The 14,248-nt window shown below is 49.7% G+C and overlaps 1 protein-coding gene across 2 annotated transcripts; it reads right to left on the bottom strand.

Moving 5' to 3' along the window:
* On the bottom strand, positions 1-13,893 carry CALHM2 (calcium homeostasis modulator family member 2). Of its 2 annotated transcripts, none has more exons than XM_048859039.2 (3): positions 13,505-13,893; positions 8,438-9,149; positions 1-2,253 (listed from the first exon to the last, which is right to left on the bottom strand). In XM_048859039.2, exons 2-3 carry the CDS (start codon positions 8,978-8,980, stop codon positions 1,837-1,839), a joined length of 960 nt encoding a protein of 319 aa, XP_048714996.1. In that variant the 5' UTR covers positions 8,981-9,149; positions 13,505-13,893; the 3' UTR covers positions 1-1,836. The 2 variants fall into 2 exon arrangements, with proteins under 2 accessions (XP_048714996.1, XP_074987192.1); XM_075131091.1 differs by having other exon boundaries at positions 8,438-9,042.
* Between the last annotated feature and the right edge of the window lie 355 nt (positions 13,894-14,248).

The following is a 14,248-nucleotide window of genomic DNA, read 5'->3' as shown; positions in this document are numbered from 1 at the left end:
TTCAAATTTATTTTAAATTTTTTTTTAAAAAAAACCTTAATTTTTAATCGAGTCGCATGAGTTTGAAGTGCCTGACTCATGATATCTGTACACTTGGGGTTGACAGTACCATGAAAGGCCATAGCAAAAGTGCATAAAAACAAGGTGCATATATAAAGGAGCATTATAAATATGAAAAGCCAACTCCAATATGCTGCCAACCTTTAAAATAGAGACAATTGTATGTATGTAATTCAACATGCAATTAGAGACTGGTGAATTATGCAATGCTATAAATTCAAATCAAGTGTCCAGCCAGTGGACAACACAATAGTGCAACGACAGTGGTACATTTCAACCTCCCGTCTGTTTCTCAGCGTGGAACTTAGTTCCTGAGAGAGAATCTGCAAGGATCTCATTCAGGAGCCATCTAAGGCAGTGGAAACAGTTTAAAAAGCCCAATGAAAGAAGGGAGGAGTGGTCACTGCTTCCCATGGCTGAATCCCACCGATTCCCATCAGTGCAAACTTCAGTCTCTACAGGCACAAGATGTGCTCATAATGCAGTCTTTTGGCCGGCTGGTCTCTGGTCTCCTTCCAGTAGGAGGAAGATGCTTAACTGATACAATTAAGTGTCAAGAGTGTGCACTGTAACTAAGTCTGATTATGAGCTTGCCATATCTCAGACCCTAAGCAGGGGCGAAGCTGGTCAGTGCTTGGATGAGAAGCCCAAGATGCTGCAGGAAGTGGTGTTAATGACTCAACCTGTCCAAAGCCAGCTCAGCAGGATGCAGGTCTGCTGACGGTGCTATCTTCAAGATACATAAAACCAAGCTGATGATCTTTTGTGCTCATGAAAGAGGGTGTTTGGTGTCCTGGCCAGTTTCCCATTGGGTAATTACATTCCACTTCATTAAATTTCCCTGTGCAATATCAGTGTCCTACTTGCTGGCATCAGTGCACCTTGACCCCAGAGAAGCGGAGGGGGACGATACACAGGTAAACCGACAGGTCAGTCCTGGGGACATGCAAACCAGTGTGGGATGGCACTTAGAGGACTGCCAAAATAGTGTGAATGAGCAATGTGCATACATGAACATAGGTTTGTATTAACTCAGTGCCTGGTGAACTTTGTACCCTTTAAGTATGGAGCTACTGTGCTGTGTGTGAACGCAGGTCATTTCAATGTGCACCAATCCAAGTTAGTGCATACTACCCCCTCCCTTCCTTCATGTAGACAAACCCGTAGACTCTGGAGTTTTTTGGTGCACTGATGGACTGTTGTTGTGTTCCACCCCAGATGCAGCTGCCCAGCAGGTGCCCTGGGAATTTCTTTATGCTATAGAACTGCAAGATAAACTCTTAATAATAAAATAGGAAGTTGTGCTTGGTGGTCTTGTCCTGACCCTGAAATGAAGGAGAGCAAAGAGGCTGCAGCATTCGTGGCTGAGATGGGGGAACGCTGGCAGTGTATTGTATCTGGTTTCCCATCTGTAACGTGTCTTTGTGTACGCAGGACCTGGGGGCTCTGTCTGTGCATCAGAACAGTAGGGCTGGAGCACTGATAGTCTGGAGACAGGGTGCACGTACCTGCTTTAGGTGCCATGTCCTCTGTGTGGGAGCAGCAGTGCATGGCTGTGTCATAGAGACGGGTTCCTGGCACGATGCAGTTGGTCTTTATCCTGAAGCTGTTCATCCTTCCTCCCGTGCTGTGCCCAGGAGGAACAGCTGTTTGGAGGAGAATTAGCAGCAAATCGACTAGCTGTGCACCTATGCCGTTTTTACCTCTTTGAACGTACTGTGATCCAGAGATGGTGTGGGGAACTGGTCCCGTCATCCCCCTGGGCTGCTGGTTCTCTTATGTGGCTAGGAAGACCATTTCCTGACCATCAGGCCCTGGCCCGTTCCCTTCCACCCCTTTGGCCCACTTATGGAGCCGGCTGTAGAGTGGGAAGCCCTTATTTTCCCGGTAGATATAGACTCCAGTGATGGCGTTCCACTGCGGGCTTGGCTGGACACCCTTCACTGGGAACTCCTCCACTAGCTCTTTCTCCTCCTTATTCAGAGCCACAAAGCCGAAGAACTGCTTGACATTGTTGGCGGCCAGGATCTTGGAGTGGACTTCAGCGGTGCGCTGGAAGAGCTTGGCCTCGCTAGAGCGGTACTGGGCCCAGTAGCCCTCTTGCCGGTAGCTCAGCGGTGAGCAGCAGTGCTTCAGGCACTTGGTGAGGAAAACCAAGACTGCGATGACCCCAATGAGCAGCCATCCAAAGAGCTGAGAAAGAGACAGAGAGGGCTACATCAGAACAGCTCATCAGTCCAATCTCCGATTAAAGAACCTGCCCCATTTCATACTGGCGTTTCCCCAGTTCATGCTGGCTCAGGAGGACACCAGCCCTTGCATTCTTTGTCTCTGTGAACATGATGCCGTACTGATAGCCACTGACTAGAACTGACTATAGCATAAGCAGGTGCTGTGCGAGATTCCCAGCAATCCTCTGCCAATGCCCTTCAGTCCTGACGGGCAACCGTTCCTGCTCTTCCAGACTGGAGCCAAGACAGCTCAGCTGATGAACCTCAGTCCTGATCTGCAGCTTCCCCTCCTACTCCAGACTTGGAACCCCTCACAGCGTGGCCAATGCACCCTGACCTGGGCAACTCCTTCTGTTCTAATTCAAGGACACCCCATCACTTCTGCTCCTGACTGGGCCACAAGGGGATCACTGCAGAGTGGACAGACTTGTCTGTCTAACTCAGATCCAACATGTACCTGAGTGTTTGTTGTGAGGACAGTTTGACTGTGTGCTTGATTGGTTGTTTGAAAAGGGCGGGAAGTGGGAGTGCTTTGTTCCAGGTGAGCCTTAAGTGGGCCTGACCGTATAAAAAGCCAGTCAGTAGCGAACCAGCTGAGCAGCGAACAGCACAGCAGCTAACAGAAGGAGTTTGCCTGGGAGTTCGCCTGGGGAGAGCCCACTGAGGCTTACATCTTGCCGGATTCTCTGAGTAATTACTACAACTCCTGAGGAAGCTCGTAGAAGGAAGGTAATATGGATGGGGGGTGTTCAGCTGTTGTGACCTGCACTGGATGTGCTATGTTTGTCTTTCTTCCACAGGACAGAAACAACTTTGTCTGTACAAAGTGCAAGCTGATCTCCATATTGGAAGAGAAGGTTCAAGGTCTGGAGCAACAGGTATCGACCCTGCGTTGCATAAGAGAAACTGAAGGTTTCCTGGACAGACGTCAGGATATGCTTCTACGGGCACAAGGTTCTGAAGATTCAGAGCAGGCTGCACATCGGGGACAGGAGGGTGGTGAAGAAATTCGGCATCATGTGACTCCAAGAAAAAAAATCGTCCATGTACCAGCAATGCCGATACAGGTAAGTAACCGTTTTCATGTTCTCGCCACAGGTACTAATGCGGAGAGTGGACCAGATGATACATCTGAGGGAAGGGAGCAGAAGGAGACTCCGCCGACTGGAAGGCATGAGATGCACTGTCCTAGGGTTGGGGGTTCCATGCCACCACTCCCAGGAGAAGGAGGCAGGTAGTGGTGGTCGGGGACTGAGTCATCTATCTGCCGCCCCGACCGGGAAAACCAAGAAGTCTGTTGCTTGCCAGGAGCTAGGATTCACAATGTGACAGAGAGACTGCCGAGACTCATCAAGCCCTCGGATCGCTATCCCTTCCTGCTTCTCCACGTGGGCACCCATGATACTGCCAAAAATGACCTTGAGCGGATCACTGCGGACTATGTGGCTCTGGGAAGAAGGATAAAGGAGTTTGAGGTGCAAGTGGTGTTCTCATCCATCCTCCCCGTGGAAGGAAAAGGCCTGGGTAGAGACCATCGAATTGTGGAAGTCAATGAATGGCTACACAGGTGGTGTCGGAGAGAAGGCTTTGGATTCTTTGACCATGGGATGGTGTTCCAAGAAGGAGGAGTGCTCGGCAGAGACGGGCTCCACCTAACGAAGAGAGGGAAGAGCATCTTCGCAAGCAGGCTGGCTAATCTAGTGAGGAGGGCTTTAAACTAGGTTCACCGGGGGAAGGAGACCAAAGCCCTGAGGTAAGTGGGGAAGTGGGATACCGGGAGGAAGCACGAGCAGGAGCGTGTGAGAGGGGAGGGCTCCTGCCTCATACTGAGAAACAGGGGCGATCAGCGGGTTATCTCAAGTGCCTATACACAAATGCACAAAGCCAGGGAAACAAGCAGGGAGAACTGGAAGTCCTGGCAAAGTCAAGGAATTATGATGTGATTGGAATAACAGAGACTTGGTGGGATAACTCACATGACTGGAGTACTGTCATGGATGGATATAAGCTGTTCAGGAAGGACAGGCAGGGTAGAAAAGGTGGGGGAGTTGCACTGTATGTAAGAGAGCAGTATGACTGCTCAGAGCTCAAGTATGAAACTGCAGAGAAACCTGAGAGTCTCTGGATTAAGTTTAGAAGTGTGAGCAACAAGGGTGATGTCGTGGTGGGAGTCTACTATAGACCACTGGACCAGGGGGATGAGGTGGACGAGGCTTTCTTCCGGCAACTCGCAGAAGTTACTAGATCGCACGCCCTGGTTCTCATGGGAGACTTCAATCACCCTGATATCTGCTGGGAGAGCAATACAGCGGTGCACAGACAATCCAGGAAGTTTTTGGAAACTGTAGGGGACAATTTCCTGGTGCAAGTGCTGGAGGAACCAACTAGGGGCAGAGCTCTTCTTGACCTGCTGCTCACAAACTGGGAAGAATTAGTAGGGGAAGCAAAAGTGGATGGGAACCTGGGAGGCAGCGACCATGAGATGGTCAAGTTCAGGATCCTGACACAAGGAAGAAAGGAAAGCAGCAGAATACGGACCCTGGACTTCAGAAAAGCAGACGTTGACTCCCTCAGGGAACTGATGGGCAAGATCCCCTGGGAGAATAACATGAGGGGGAAAGGAGTCCAGGAGAGCTGGCTGTATTTTAAAGAATCCTTATTGAGGTTACAGGGACAAACCATCCTGATGTGTAGAAAGAATAGTAAATATGGCAAGCGACCAGCTTGGCTTAACACTGAAATCCTTGCTGAACTTAAATACAAAAAAGAAGCTTACAAGAAGTGGAAGATTGGACAAATGACTAGGGATGAGTATAAAAATATTGCTCGGGCATGCAGGAGTGAAATCAGGAAGGCCACACCTGGAGTTGCAGCTAGCAAGAGATGTTAAGAGTAACAAGAAGGGTTTCTTCAGGTATGTTAGCAACAAGAAGAAAGTCAAGGAAAGTGTGGGCCCCTTACTGAATGAGGGAGGCAATCTAGTGACAGAGGATGTGGAAAAAGCTAATGTACTCAATGCTTTTTTTGTCTCTGTCTTCACGAACAAGGTCAGCTCCCAGACTACTGCACTGAGCAACACAGCATGGGGAGGAGGTGAACAGCTCTCTGTGGAGAAAGAAGTGGTTTGGGACTATTTAGAAAAGCTGGATGAGCACAAGTCCATGGGGCCGGATGCGTTGCATCTGAGAGTGCTAAAGGAGTTGGTGGATGTGATTGCAGAGCCATTGGCCATTATCTTTGAAAACTCATGGTGATCGGGGGAGGTCCCAGATGACTGGAAAAAGGCTAATGTAGTGCCCATCTTTAAAAAAGGGAAGAAGGAGAATCCTGGGAACTACAGGCCAGTCAGCCTCACCTCAGTCCCTGGAAAAATCATGGAGCAGGTCCTCAAGGAATCAATTCTGAATCACTTAGAGGAGAGGAAAGTGATCAGGAACAGTCAGCATGGATTCACCAAGGGCAAGTCATGCCTGACTAATCTAATTGCCTTCTATGAGGAGATAACTGGCTCTGTGGATGAGGGGAATGCAGTGGACGTGTTGTTCCTTGACTTTAGCAAAGCTTTTGACACTGTCTCCCACAGTATTCTTGCCAGCAAGTTAAAGAAGTATGGGCTGGATGAATGGACTATAAGGTGGATAGCAAGCTGGCTAGATTGTCAGGCTCAACGGGTAGTGATCAATGGCTCCATGTCTAGTTGGCAGCCGGTATCAAGTGGAGTGCCCCAAGGGTCGGTCCTCGGGCTGGTTTTGTTCAATATCTTCATAAACGATCTGGAGGATGGTGTGGATTGCACCCTCAGCAAGTTTGCAGATGACACTAAACTGGGAGGAGAGGTAGATACGCTGGAGGGTAGGGATAGGATACAGAGGGCCCTAGACAAATTAGAGGATTGGGCCAAAAGAAATCTGATGAGGTTCAACAAGGACAAGTGCAGAGTCCTGCACTTAGGACGGAAGAATCCCATGCACCGTTACAGACTAGGGACCGAATGGCTCGGCAGCAGTTCTGCAGAAAAGGACCTAGGAGTTACAGTGGACGAGAAGCTGGATATGAGTCAACAGTGTGCCCTTGTTGCCAAGAAGGCCAATGGCATTTTGGACTGTATAAGAAGGGGCATTGCCAGCAGATCGAGGGACGTGATCGTTCCCCTCTATTCGACACTGGTGAGGCCTCATCTGGAGTACTGTGCCCAGTTTTGGGCCCCACTCTACAAGAAGGATGTGGAAAAATTGGAAAGAGTCCAGCGGAGGGCAACAAAAATGATTAGGGGACTGGAACACATGACTTATGAGGAGAGGCTGAGGGAACTGGGGATGTTTAGTCTATGGAAGAGAAGAATGAGAGGGGATTTGATAGCTGCTTTCAACTACCTGAAAGGGGGTTCCAAAGAGGATGGATCTAGACTGTTCTCAGTGGTAGCAGATGACAGAACAAGGAGTAATGGTCTCAAGTTGCAGTGGGGGAGATTTAGGTTGGATATTAGGAAAAACTTTTTCACTAGGAGGGTGGTGAAACACTGGAAGGCGTTACCTAGGCAGGTGGTGGAATCTCCTTCCTTAGATATTTTTAAGGTCAGGCTTGACAAAGCCCTGACTGGGATGATTTAGTTGGGGATCAGTCCTGCTTTGAGCAGGGGGTTGGACTAGATGACCTCCTGAGGTCCCTTCCAACCCTGATATTCTATGATTCTGAGTGGGTTTGTGTGGGGGGGGGGGGAGGGTGAGAAAACCTGGATTTGTGCTGGAAATGGCCCAACTTGATTATCATACACATTGTAAGGAGAGTGATCACTTTAGATAAGCTATTACCAGCAGGAGAGTGGGGTGGGAGGAGGTATTTTTTCATGCTTTGTGTGTTTATAAAAAGATCTTTTGTACTTTCCACAGTATGCATCCGATGAAGTGAGCTGTAGCTCATGAAAGCTCATGCTCAAATAAATTGGTTAGTCTCTAAGGTGCCACAAGTCCTCCTTTTCTTTTTGTGAATACAGCCTAACACGGCTGTTACTCTGAAACCTATGATTCTATGGTGCTGCAAAGCGCTGGGTCAGCTGATGTGGAGTTGGTTCTGATAACTGATCTCCCGGTGTCTGGATAATGTATTGTCCTCTTGCACCTAACACATGCTGCATTTTTTCTTTTTCTTTTCGGTAGGTCCTCACAAAGCCATGAACATGTGTCTTAAAAGCAAACTTCCCCCCAAAGCAGATTATTAATGTAAAAAGTGTACAGGTTTCTGGGAGCTAACCCTGGTCCTGGGACAGCTCGCACCTCAGAGTAGGTGTAACTCACTCCAGATTTCTGGACACGCGGTGCTCACAGGCATGGGCTGCTGTGACAGAGGGCTGGGTAGACAGAGCTCTACCAGCTCTCTGATCATGGGAACAGCAATTAAATCACCCCAGAGTGAACCGAAGGGGCAAAGCTGTGCCTAACTGATAGACTGGCGATGGGCTGGAGAAAGCTACCACAGGAAGAATGTGCTCAAGAGGAGGTGGAGCCTGAGTGGGCCCTGATGCTGCTGCCCCCTCACCCCCCACTTCCGATCTGGAAGGTACCTCCTGTCTCCCTGCTCCTTGGCCAAGTGAGTTAAGGAGTGTACGATATTGTAAATACGGAGCTCTGAGTGGTTCGTGGCTTGAAAAGAGACAGGATGGGCATCCTGCCCTGTCACAGCTCAGAACAGAGCTGAGTGTTTCAGGGCCACTTTCCCCATTTTGCTTATCTTGGCTTCCCAATGCTGCAGTTTCAAAGAGAATTTATTGGTACATAGGTTGAGCCACAGAGGGGAAAGTGGGTATTATCTCCCTCAGAGAGGAAGATAATGGGGCACAGAAGGGGAAAGTAACTTTCCCAAGGTCACACAGTAAGTCAGTGGCAGAGTCGGGAATACAGCCCAGGTGTCCTGCTCTAACCACTAGACAACACTATGTAATATCCTGGCTTCAATTAAGTAAATGGCAAAACTCCCATTGACTTCAGTGGGACCAGGATTTCAATTTCTGTCTCTGAGCCTTGGAATCTTTGCTCTCAGTCTCACTCTCATCCTGAGCCAGAAATAGTACACAGGAGACCTGGCTCCCCGTCTCCTTTAACTCCTTGTCAACATTCCTTTCACACCCAGACATACAAGTAAATCAATACCTGGGACTCATATCTTAGTCTTCTTATAACTTCTTCCTTAAAACTTGTCAAGTTCCCTGGAATGTCCTTACAAGGGAACTTGGCCAGGGTCTCCGGTCCATATCTTGATGGAAATTCATCTAGGGAGGCAGGATCCACAAATTCACTGAGGGCGCAGATGTAGGCTTCTCCGCGGAGCAATGAGATGACTGACCAGGTGACAGGGGCCACGGCAGCCCGCCCTATGATGGAGCCGAAGAGCAGGAAGGTGGCTGCAGCTGAGAAGTTCTTGGCCCCTCTCTTGTGGCACTCGGCCACCAAATTCCAGGTGTGGTTGTTCCAGATGACGCCGATGAGGAACAGGGCCAGGGCTGGGACTCCAATGGCAGCCAGTCCATAGATGTAGTTCCTGGCCGGAGAGCAGGGGCAGTGGAAGGCGACCACAGAGAAGAGTTCCTGACTGCCCACCGTGCCCAGGGCCACCAGGCCATTGAAGATCATCACATCTTTGCTTTTGAAGAACAGAGAAAGGAAGCGGAAGTTTTCAGTGATGAGGGCAGCCATCTTGGATTGAGCACCCAATCGGAGATGCCTACAGCAGCCTGGGTCCTCTCTCCTCACGCTGGCTACAACGACAATAACAGCACTGAGAAATGTGAATCATAGAGCCAATATTCGAGAGGCAGCAGACTGGCATGAGCTTTATCATTCCATACTAGAAGATCCTGTAAATCTGCAACAAAGAAAGGCAGTGTTATCTAATGATTAGAGCAGAGGTGTGGAGTTGGGACTCTTCGATTGTGTTCCCACCTCTGCTACTGTTTTGCTGTGTAACCCTGGGGCAAATCACACTCACTTCTCTGGGAGTTGAATAGGACTGAGGTTTTCCTCCTAGGTCAGCTTTACTGCCTCAGCAGTTGCAGATTCTGATTCGAGTGATCTGTCTCCTGGGGCCTAACGAATGAGTATTAGTAACAGCAGTGTGGAGATCCTCGGGCCAAAGGCTCTGCAGAAGGGCAGGGTCTGATGATAATCACAGGTATTTAGGCCTAGTATGGTAGGTTTGGATTGAACTAATAGTTGCAAGTGACCAGTACTGTTGATGATGAATGGATGGGTGTCTTGTGACTAACACGAGTCCCTGTTCCTAGAATGGATACAAGGAAAGGTGCCTCTCTGGGTGTTTTAATACAGCATAAAAGTTTCAGGATACGTCTACGCTGCGATGTAAACCCAGGGTTCAAACTCATGTTCAAGCCTAACCTCCCTTCCATCTACCCATAAATCACACTAATCCGACTCAGGGTCTCAGGCCCATAAGGGAGTGGCGGGTCTGAGCCTGGGTCAAGCCAGGACCCAGGGTTCAAGTCGTATTCCTTTGCAGTGTAGATGCAGTGCCACTGGACACATGCTCTGGGAGTCCACCAAGCGTATCCCACAATCCCATGTGCTGTCTTTCTTTGTCCCCTGGACAGTCAAGTTTTCCCATAATGCACCACAAACGAAGGGCTTGAATGGCCACGTTTTGGGAGAGCGGTAGGAACTCTGGGATATGGGTTGTGGATCTGGTCCACATAATACAGTGTAGATACTGGACCCTCAAGTTGGCACCCAGGGTTCAACAATTCCTAACCTGGGGTTTCCAATGAGTATAGATGCTCAAGCCCTAGGCTAAGAAACCCATGTCTGCTAGCTTGAGTTCTACTAAACCTGGGCTTATACTGTAGCATAGACATACCCTCTATGTCTCAGGGTGTGTCTTCACAGTTATACTTGAAAATTACCCCAACTTGACTCGCATTCACACACAAAAATCTCTAGCTCAAGTTAAGTGGTCAGGGCCGGTGTAACCACTAGGCAAACTAGGCAGCTGGCTAGGGCGCCAAGATTTGGGGGTGCCAAAAAGCGGTGCCCCCCAATTTTTTTTTACACTATTCCTTAGGGGTAGGTACCTGTCAGTCTCCAGCGCTCGGGCTGCACCAGGGCCAGCAGCCTCTTCACCTCGGAGTCTCCCCTGCTTGCCCGGGGGCCACTCCTCCTCTCAGGCTCCCCAGCCACTGCTGCCACGGCCCCCCGGGAGGACATGGGCGCCGCCATGGAGGAGATGCAAGGGGCCAAGCTTGGCTGGGGCCCTGCACCTGCCGGCCGAGAGCAGCGGGAACCGGGCACTGCTTGGGGGGAGCCGGGCGGCCCGAGCCCAGGGCACCTACGCTCCCCGCCTGCTCCTGCTGCTGCCCTGGGCTTGGGGTGCCCGGCTCCCCCCGCTGGTACCTGCCCCTCAGCAATAGAGATGTGTGCATGGGTAATATTGAAGGAATAACATATTTACCTTAAACGTCTGCTTTACAGACTTGGAGTAGAAATGAGTCACTGGGGGATAATGGCCCTTTGGGGCAAGGGGGATTTGTCACCCTGCCTAACCTGGCTGGTGATGCAATGCAAGGCTCAGTTGTTCAGCTTTGCACAATAGTAAGACTTTGAATGGGACACCATCAGAGGCAATGGCAGACCACTGAAACGCCTTAAAGGTAAAAAAGAAACATTACAACAGCCATTACCCATTCTGACAGGCTGTTTATAAGGCGAAGTTTACTAGTTTTCAGAGGTTGGCGGGGGGGGATAGAAGGAGGGGAGGCGCAAGGTGGAAGTTTCACCTAGGATGCAAAATATCCTTGCACCGGCCCTGTAAGTGGTGCTTTAAACTGGAACTAGGAATGCGTTGAAGCTCCATTACTGCAACTTGCTGATGCTCGAGCTAATAAGGGGGTTGCAACCGCTCCCCTTACAGCAAGTCCTCAGCAGCTAATCCAGTCACACACTGCTGCCGGCCCAATCGCTCTGGGTAACTCCAGCATTGTTGTGAAGTGTGATCTCTCTCACTAGGCTCACTTGAGTGCAGCAACTTGAGCTAACTGATGCCCTGAAGATAAGCCCTGGGCCTAGCTCCGATTTCCTGTGTCACGTGGTGATGTGCACAGAGGGCAATAGAAGGCCTTCTGCTGGCTGGTGCGATTACAGTTTTCATTAGTACAGGAAAGGCCAGTTGAGTAGCAATACCCAGAAACCAGAGCGGGTTGCTCTGGTGTTTGGAGAACGGAACGAGAACGAAGCCGGGTGGTCTGGTAGCAGCAAGTCTCCCAGGCCTCTGTCTGTCTTCACCAAAAGTCAATCCACGGGCGTGCAATGTATCACCCGTAGGAGAGCACATCGGGTTTGTATCAATGCAGCTGACATCAGCCCTACACTCACCCACTAGCTGGGGCTTGGTTACCACCTGCTTTCTACTGTCACAGCCCGGCTGCCATGCAATAGGGCCCGGCTTAGATTCTTGGACAAGGCAACAGTGAAATCCCATCGCAGGTCACTCCCAAGCGGCATTTGACTAGCTTGCGTGGTTCCCCCTCTGAGCTCCTTACACCAGAATAGCATTGCACCTATCATTTCTGGGGATCCCAAAGCACTTTGCTAATTATGGGCCCCCTCCTGCAGCCCTCAGACAAGGAAACCCCTTGATTTCAGTGGGCTTGTAGGATGGGAGCCTGGAATACATATGTTATCACCTAGCTCTTATCAGTAGATCGCAAAGCACTTTACAAAGGAGGTCAGTATCATTACCCACATTTTACAAATGGTAACACTGAGGCCCACGCGGTGAAGTGACTTGCCTAAGGTCACCCAGCAATCAGTGAGTGGCATAGCCAGGAATAGAACCCAAGTCTCCTGAGTCCCTGGTCCAGTGCTTTATCCACCAGGCAACACTGCTTCTCACATAGACCAGCAGCACTGAAGTGCAGCCACCCCTGCAGGGGGAGATGGGCGGGGAGCTGTGTGTGAAAAGGCAGCAGTTCTGGGTCATCAGGCTGGATTTCTCAATCCCTTGGGTTTCACTTTGCTCTCCAGGTTTAACTGACATGAACCTCAGCCAAACCCATCAAGCACCAAGATTTCAGGTAGGAGCTATGATTCAACTCACTGAGACTAGAGCTTTGACAAAGGCCCATCTGAGAGGCTGGTAAACCTACCCTGGAGTTTGTATCAGTACCTACCCCATAGTCTTTTGCATCTCCTGAATGGCACGTAGCCCTCTGGGAGCTGACTGTAGAGACCCATCCTCCTCCTGATCATGGCAGATCCCAAAGAGGCATGGCCTCCTTGCAGATCAAATGCCACCTGGCTAGATCTCTAGCTACGACCTTTGTGAAAGGGCCAGCCCCACATCCTGCATGCAGATGGCGAATATAAAATTGGTGCCATGGAAACCCCAACTTCTCTGAAAAGTAGCAGGGGATCTTTCATGTTCAGGCCAATCAGATAAAGGGAACCCAGATTTTAAGGTCTCCTGTGAAAGACACACACACATCTGGTACTTAGTTTACAGGCCTCTGGAAGACTGAGCTGATCCTAGTGAAATTATGGCAGAGAGCTAGTCCAAACCTGATGCCTGAGATCAATAGTTCACAATGGGTCAGTTACCACCCTACCTACCCCAGTGTAGCCCTATTTAAGTCCATGGGTTAGCACGGGGGGTGGGGGGAGGGAGGTGAGTTCAGTCCAGTGCTCTCTATTACTTCTATCCATTTGTGATTCCATTACAGTTATTCTTTAAAATCACTATGGGTTTAAACATTAAAAACTAGGGCCCTAATTCCCTATGGCAGTACCCCAGTTTTACACCAGTCAAACTCACTGATCAACAGACTTACACTAGCATAAAACTAGAGAATCTGGGTGAAGAATCAGACTCATGATCTTGACAGCCATAAAGTTTGTGTTGTGCAGTGTTCCTCAAAGACTCTAAACCTGAAATGGGATGATAAAAATCCAGGACTATTATTCAGGGGAACACAGAACGATTGCACAAAACCAAAACCATGCCACCCTTTCTTTCAAGGACTGGAGCTAGCAACAGGCCAAGGAAAACTCAGTTTGGGTGACAAACAGGAATGCTCCATCCTCGGGGAGAAGTCTCCCCTCGCTAATGGATTTCATTCCCAGTTAGGGTGGTGCATGTGATTATTTGTAAGCAGCCTCTATTTCAGGGCTACCCTGGAACAAATGTAAAGACAAGAAGAAAACTAAGCCACTTACTTAAGGGTTGTTAAATCCGTTTTCAGAGCCTTCTCGGCTACGCTCCCAGTGTAGCTGGCTCCCCCTCTGCAGGGAGAGGAGGAGAGTGGGATCCAGCTCAGAAAGTGCCAGCACAAGAAGTTAAAACAGTTCAAAATAGCGTTTATTTTCAAAAGCTTCCTTTCTGTATGCCAAGGGGTCCTCTGTTGTTAGATGTTGTGTGGTGGGAGGGAAAAGTCTCAGCCTTGCATCAGGGTGGGGCTTGTGCAGGCAGCGAACGGGCAGTTACTTTCTGTCTGTTTCAAAGAAAACATTGTGCCTTTAAAAGAAAAAAAAAGGCATGAAAACAAGTTAGTGGAAAAAATGCATAATCCGCCCCCAAACCAGAGAGAGCGCACGGCAGCGTCAGGCTGTGGAGGGAAATGTGGCGTGCAGCTGTCCGGGGCGTGTCTGGAGCTCTCTTCATCACTTCCCCCAAGGAGGCTGCTTGCTCTGAGCCCTGAGAAGGTTCTGCTAGAGGATGCTCTAACTGGGGTTCCCTGACATAGTAAGGATAATGCCAGAGGCAGACACCTCTGGAGAGGTCACACAGTCCACTACAACTGGCTGCCTGAGTCTGAAAGGCAGATGCAAGGGGACTGCAGATCAGGGCTGAGATGCATTGGAGGAGCAGACTGGAATAGTAGGGGGTGCTGCAGCCAGGAGATGTGTGCTGGGGGGGCGGGGTGTCCTAGGAGTGTAATAGCAGGGGTGCTGCAGGTCAAA

This window comes from Caretta caretta, chromosome 7, assembly GCF_965140235.1.
Source record: "Caretta caretta isolate rCarCar2 chromosome 7, rCarCar1.hap1, whole genome shotgun sequence".
NCBI lineage: Eukaryota > Metazoa > Chordata > Testudines > Cheloniidae > Caretta > Caretta caretta.
The sequence above is the reverse complement of the archived record's forward strand: the minus strand, read 5'-3'. Positions and strand labels throughout refer to the sequence as shown.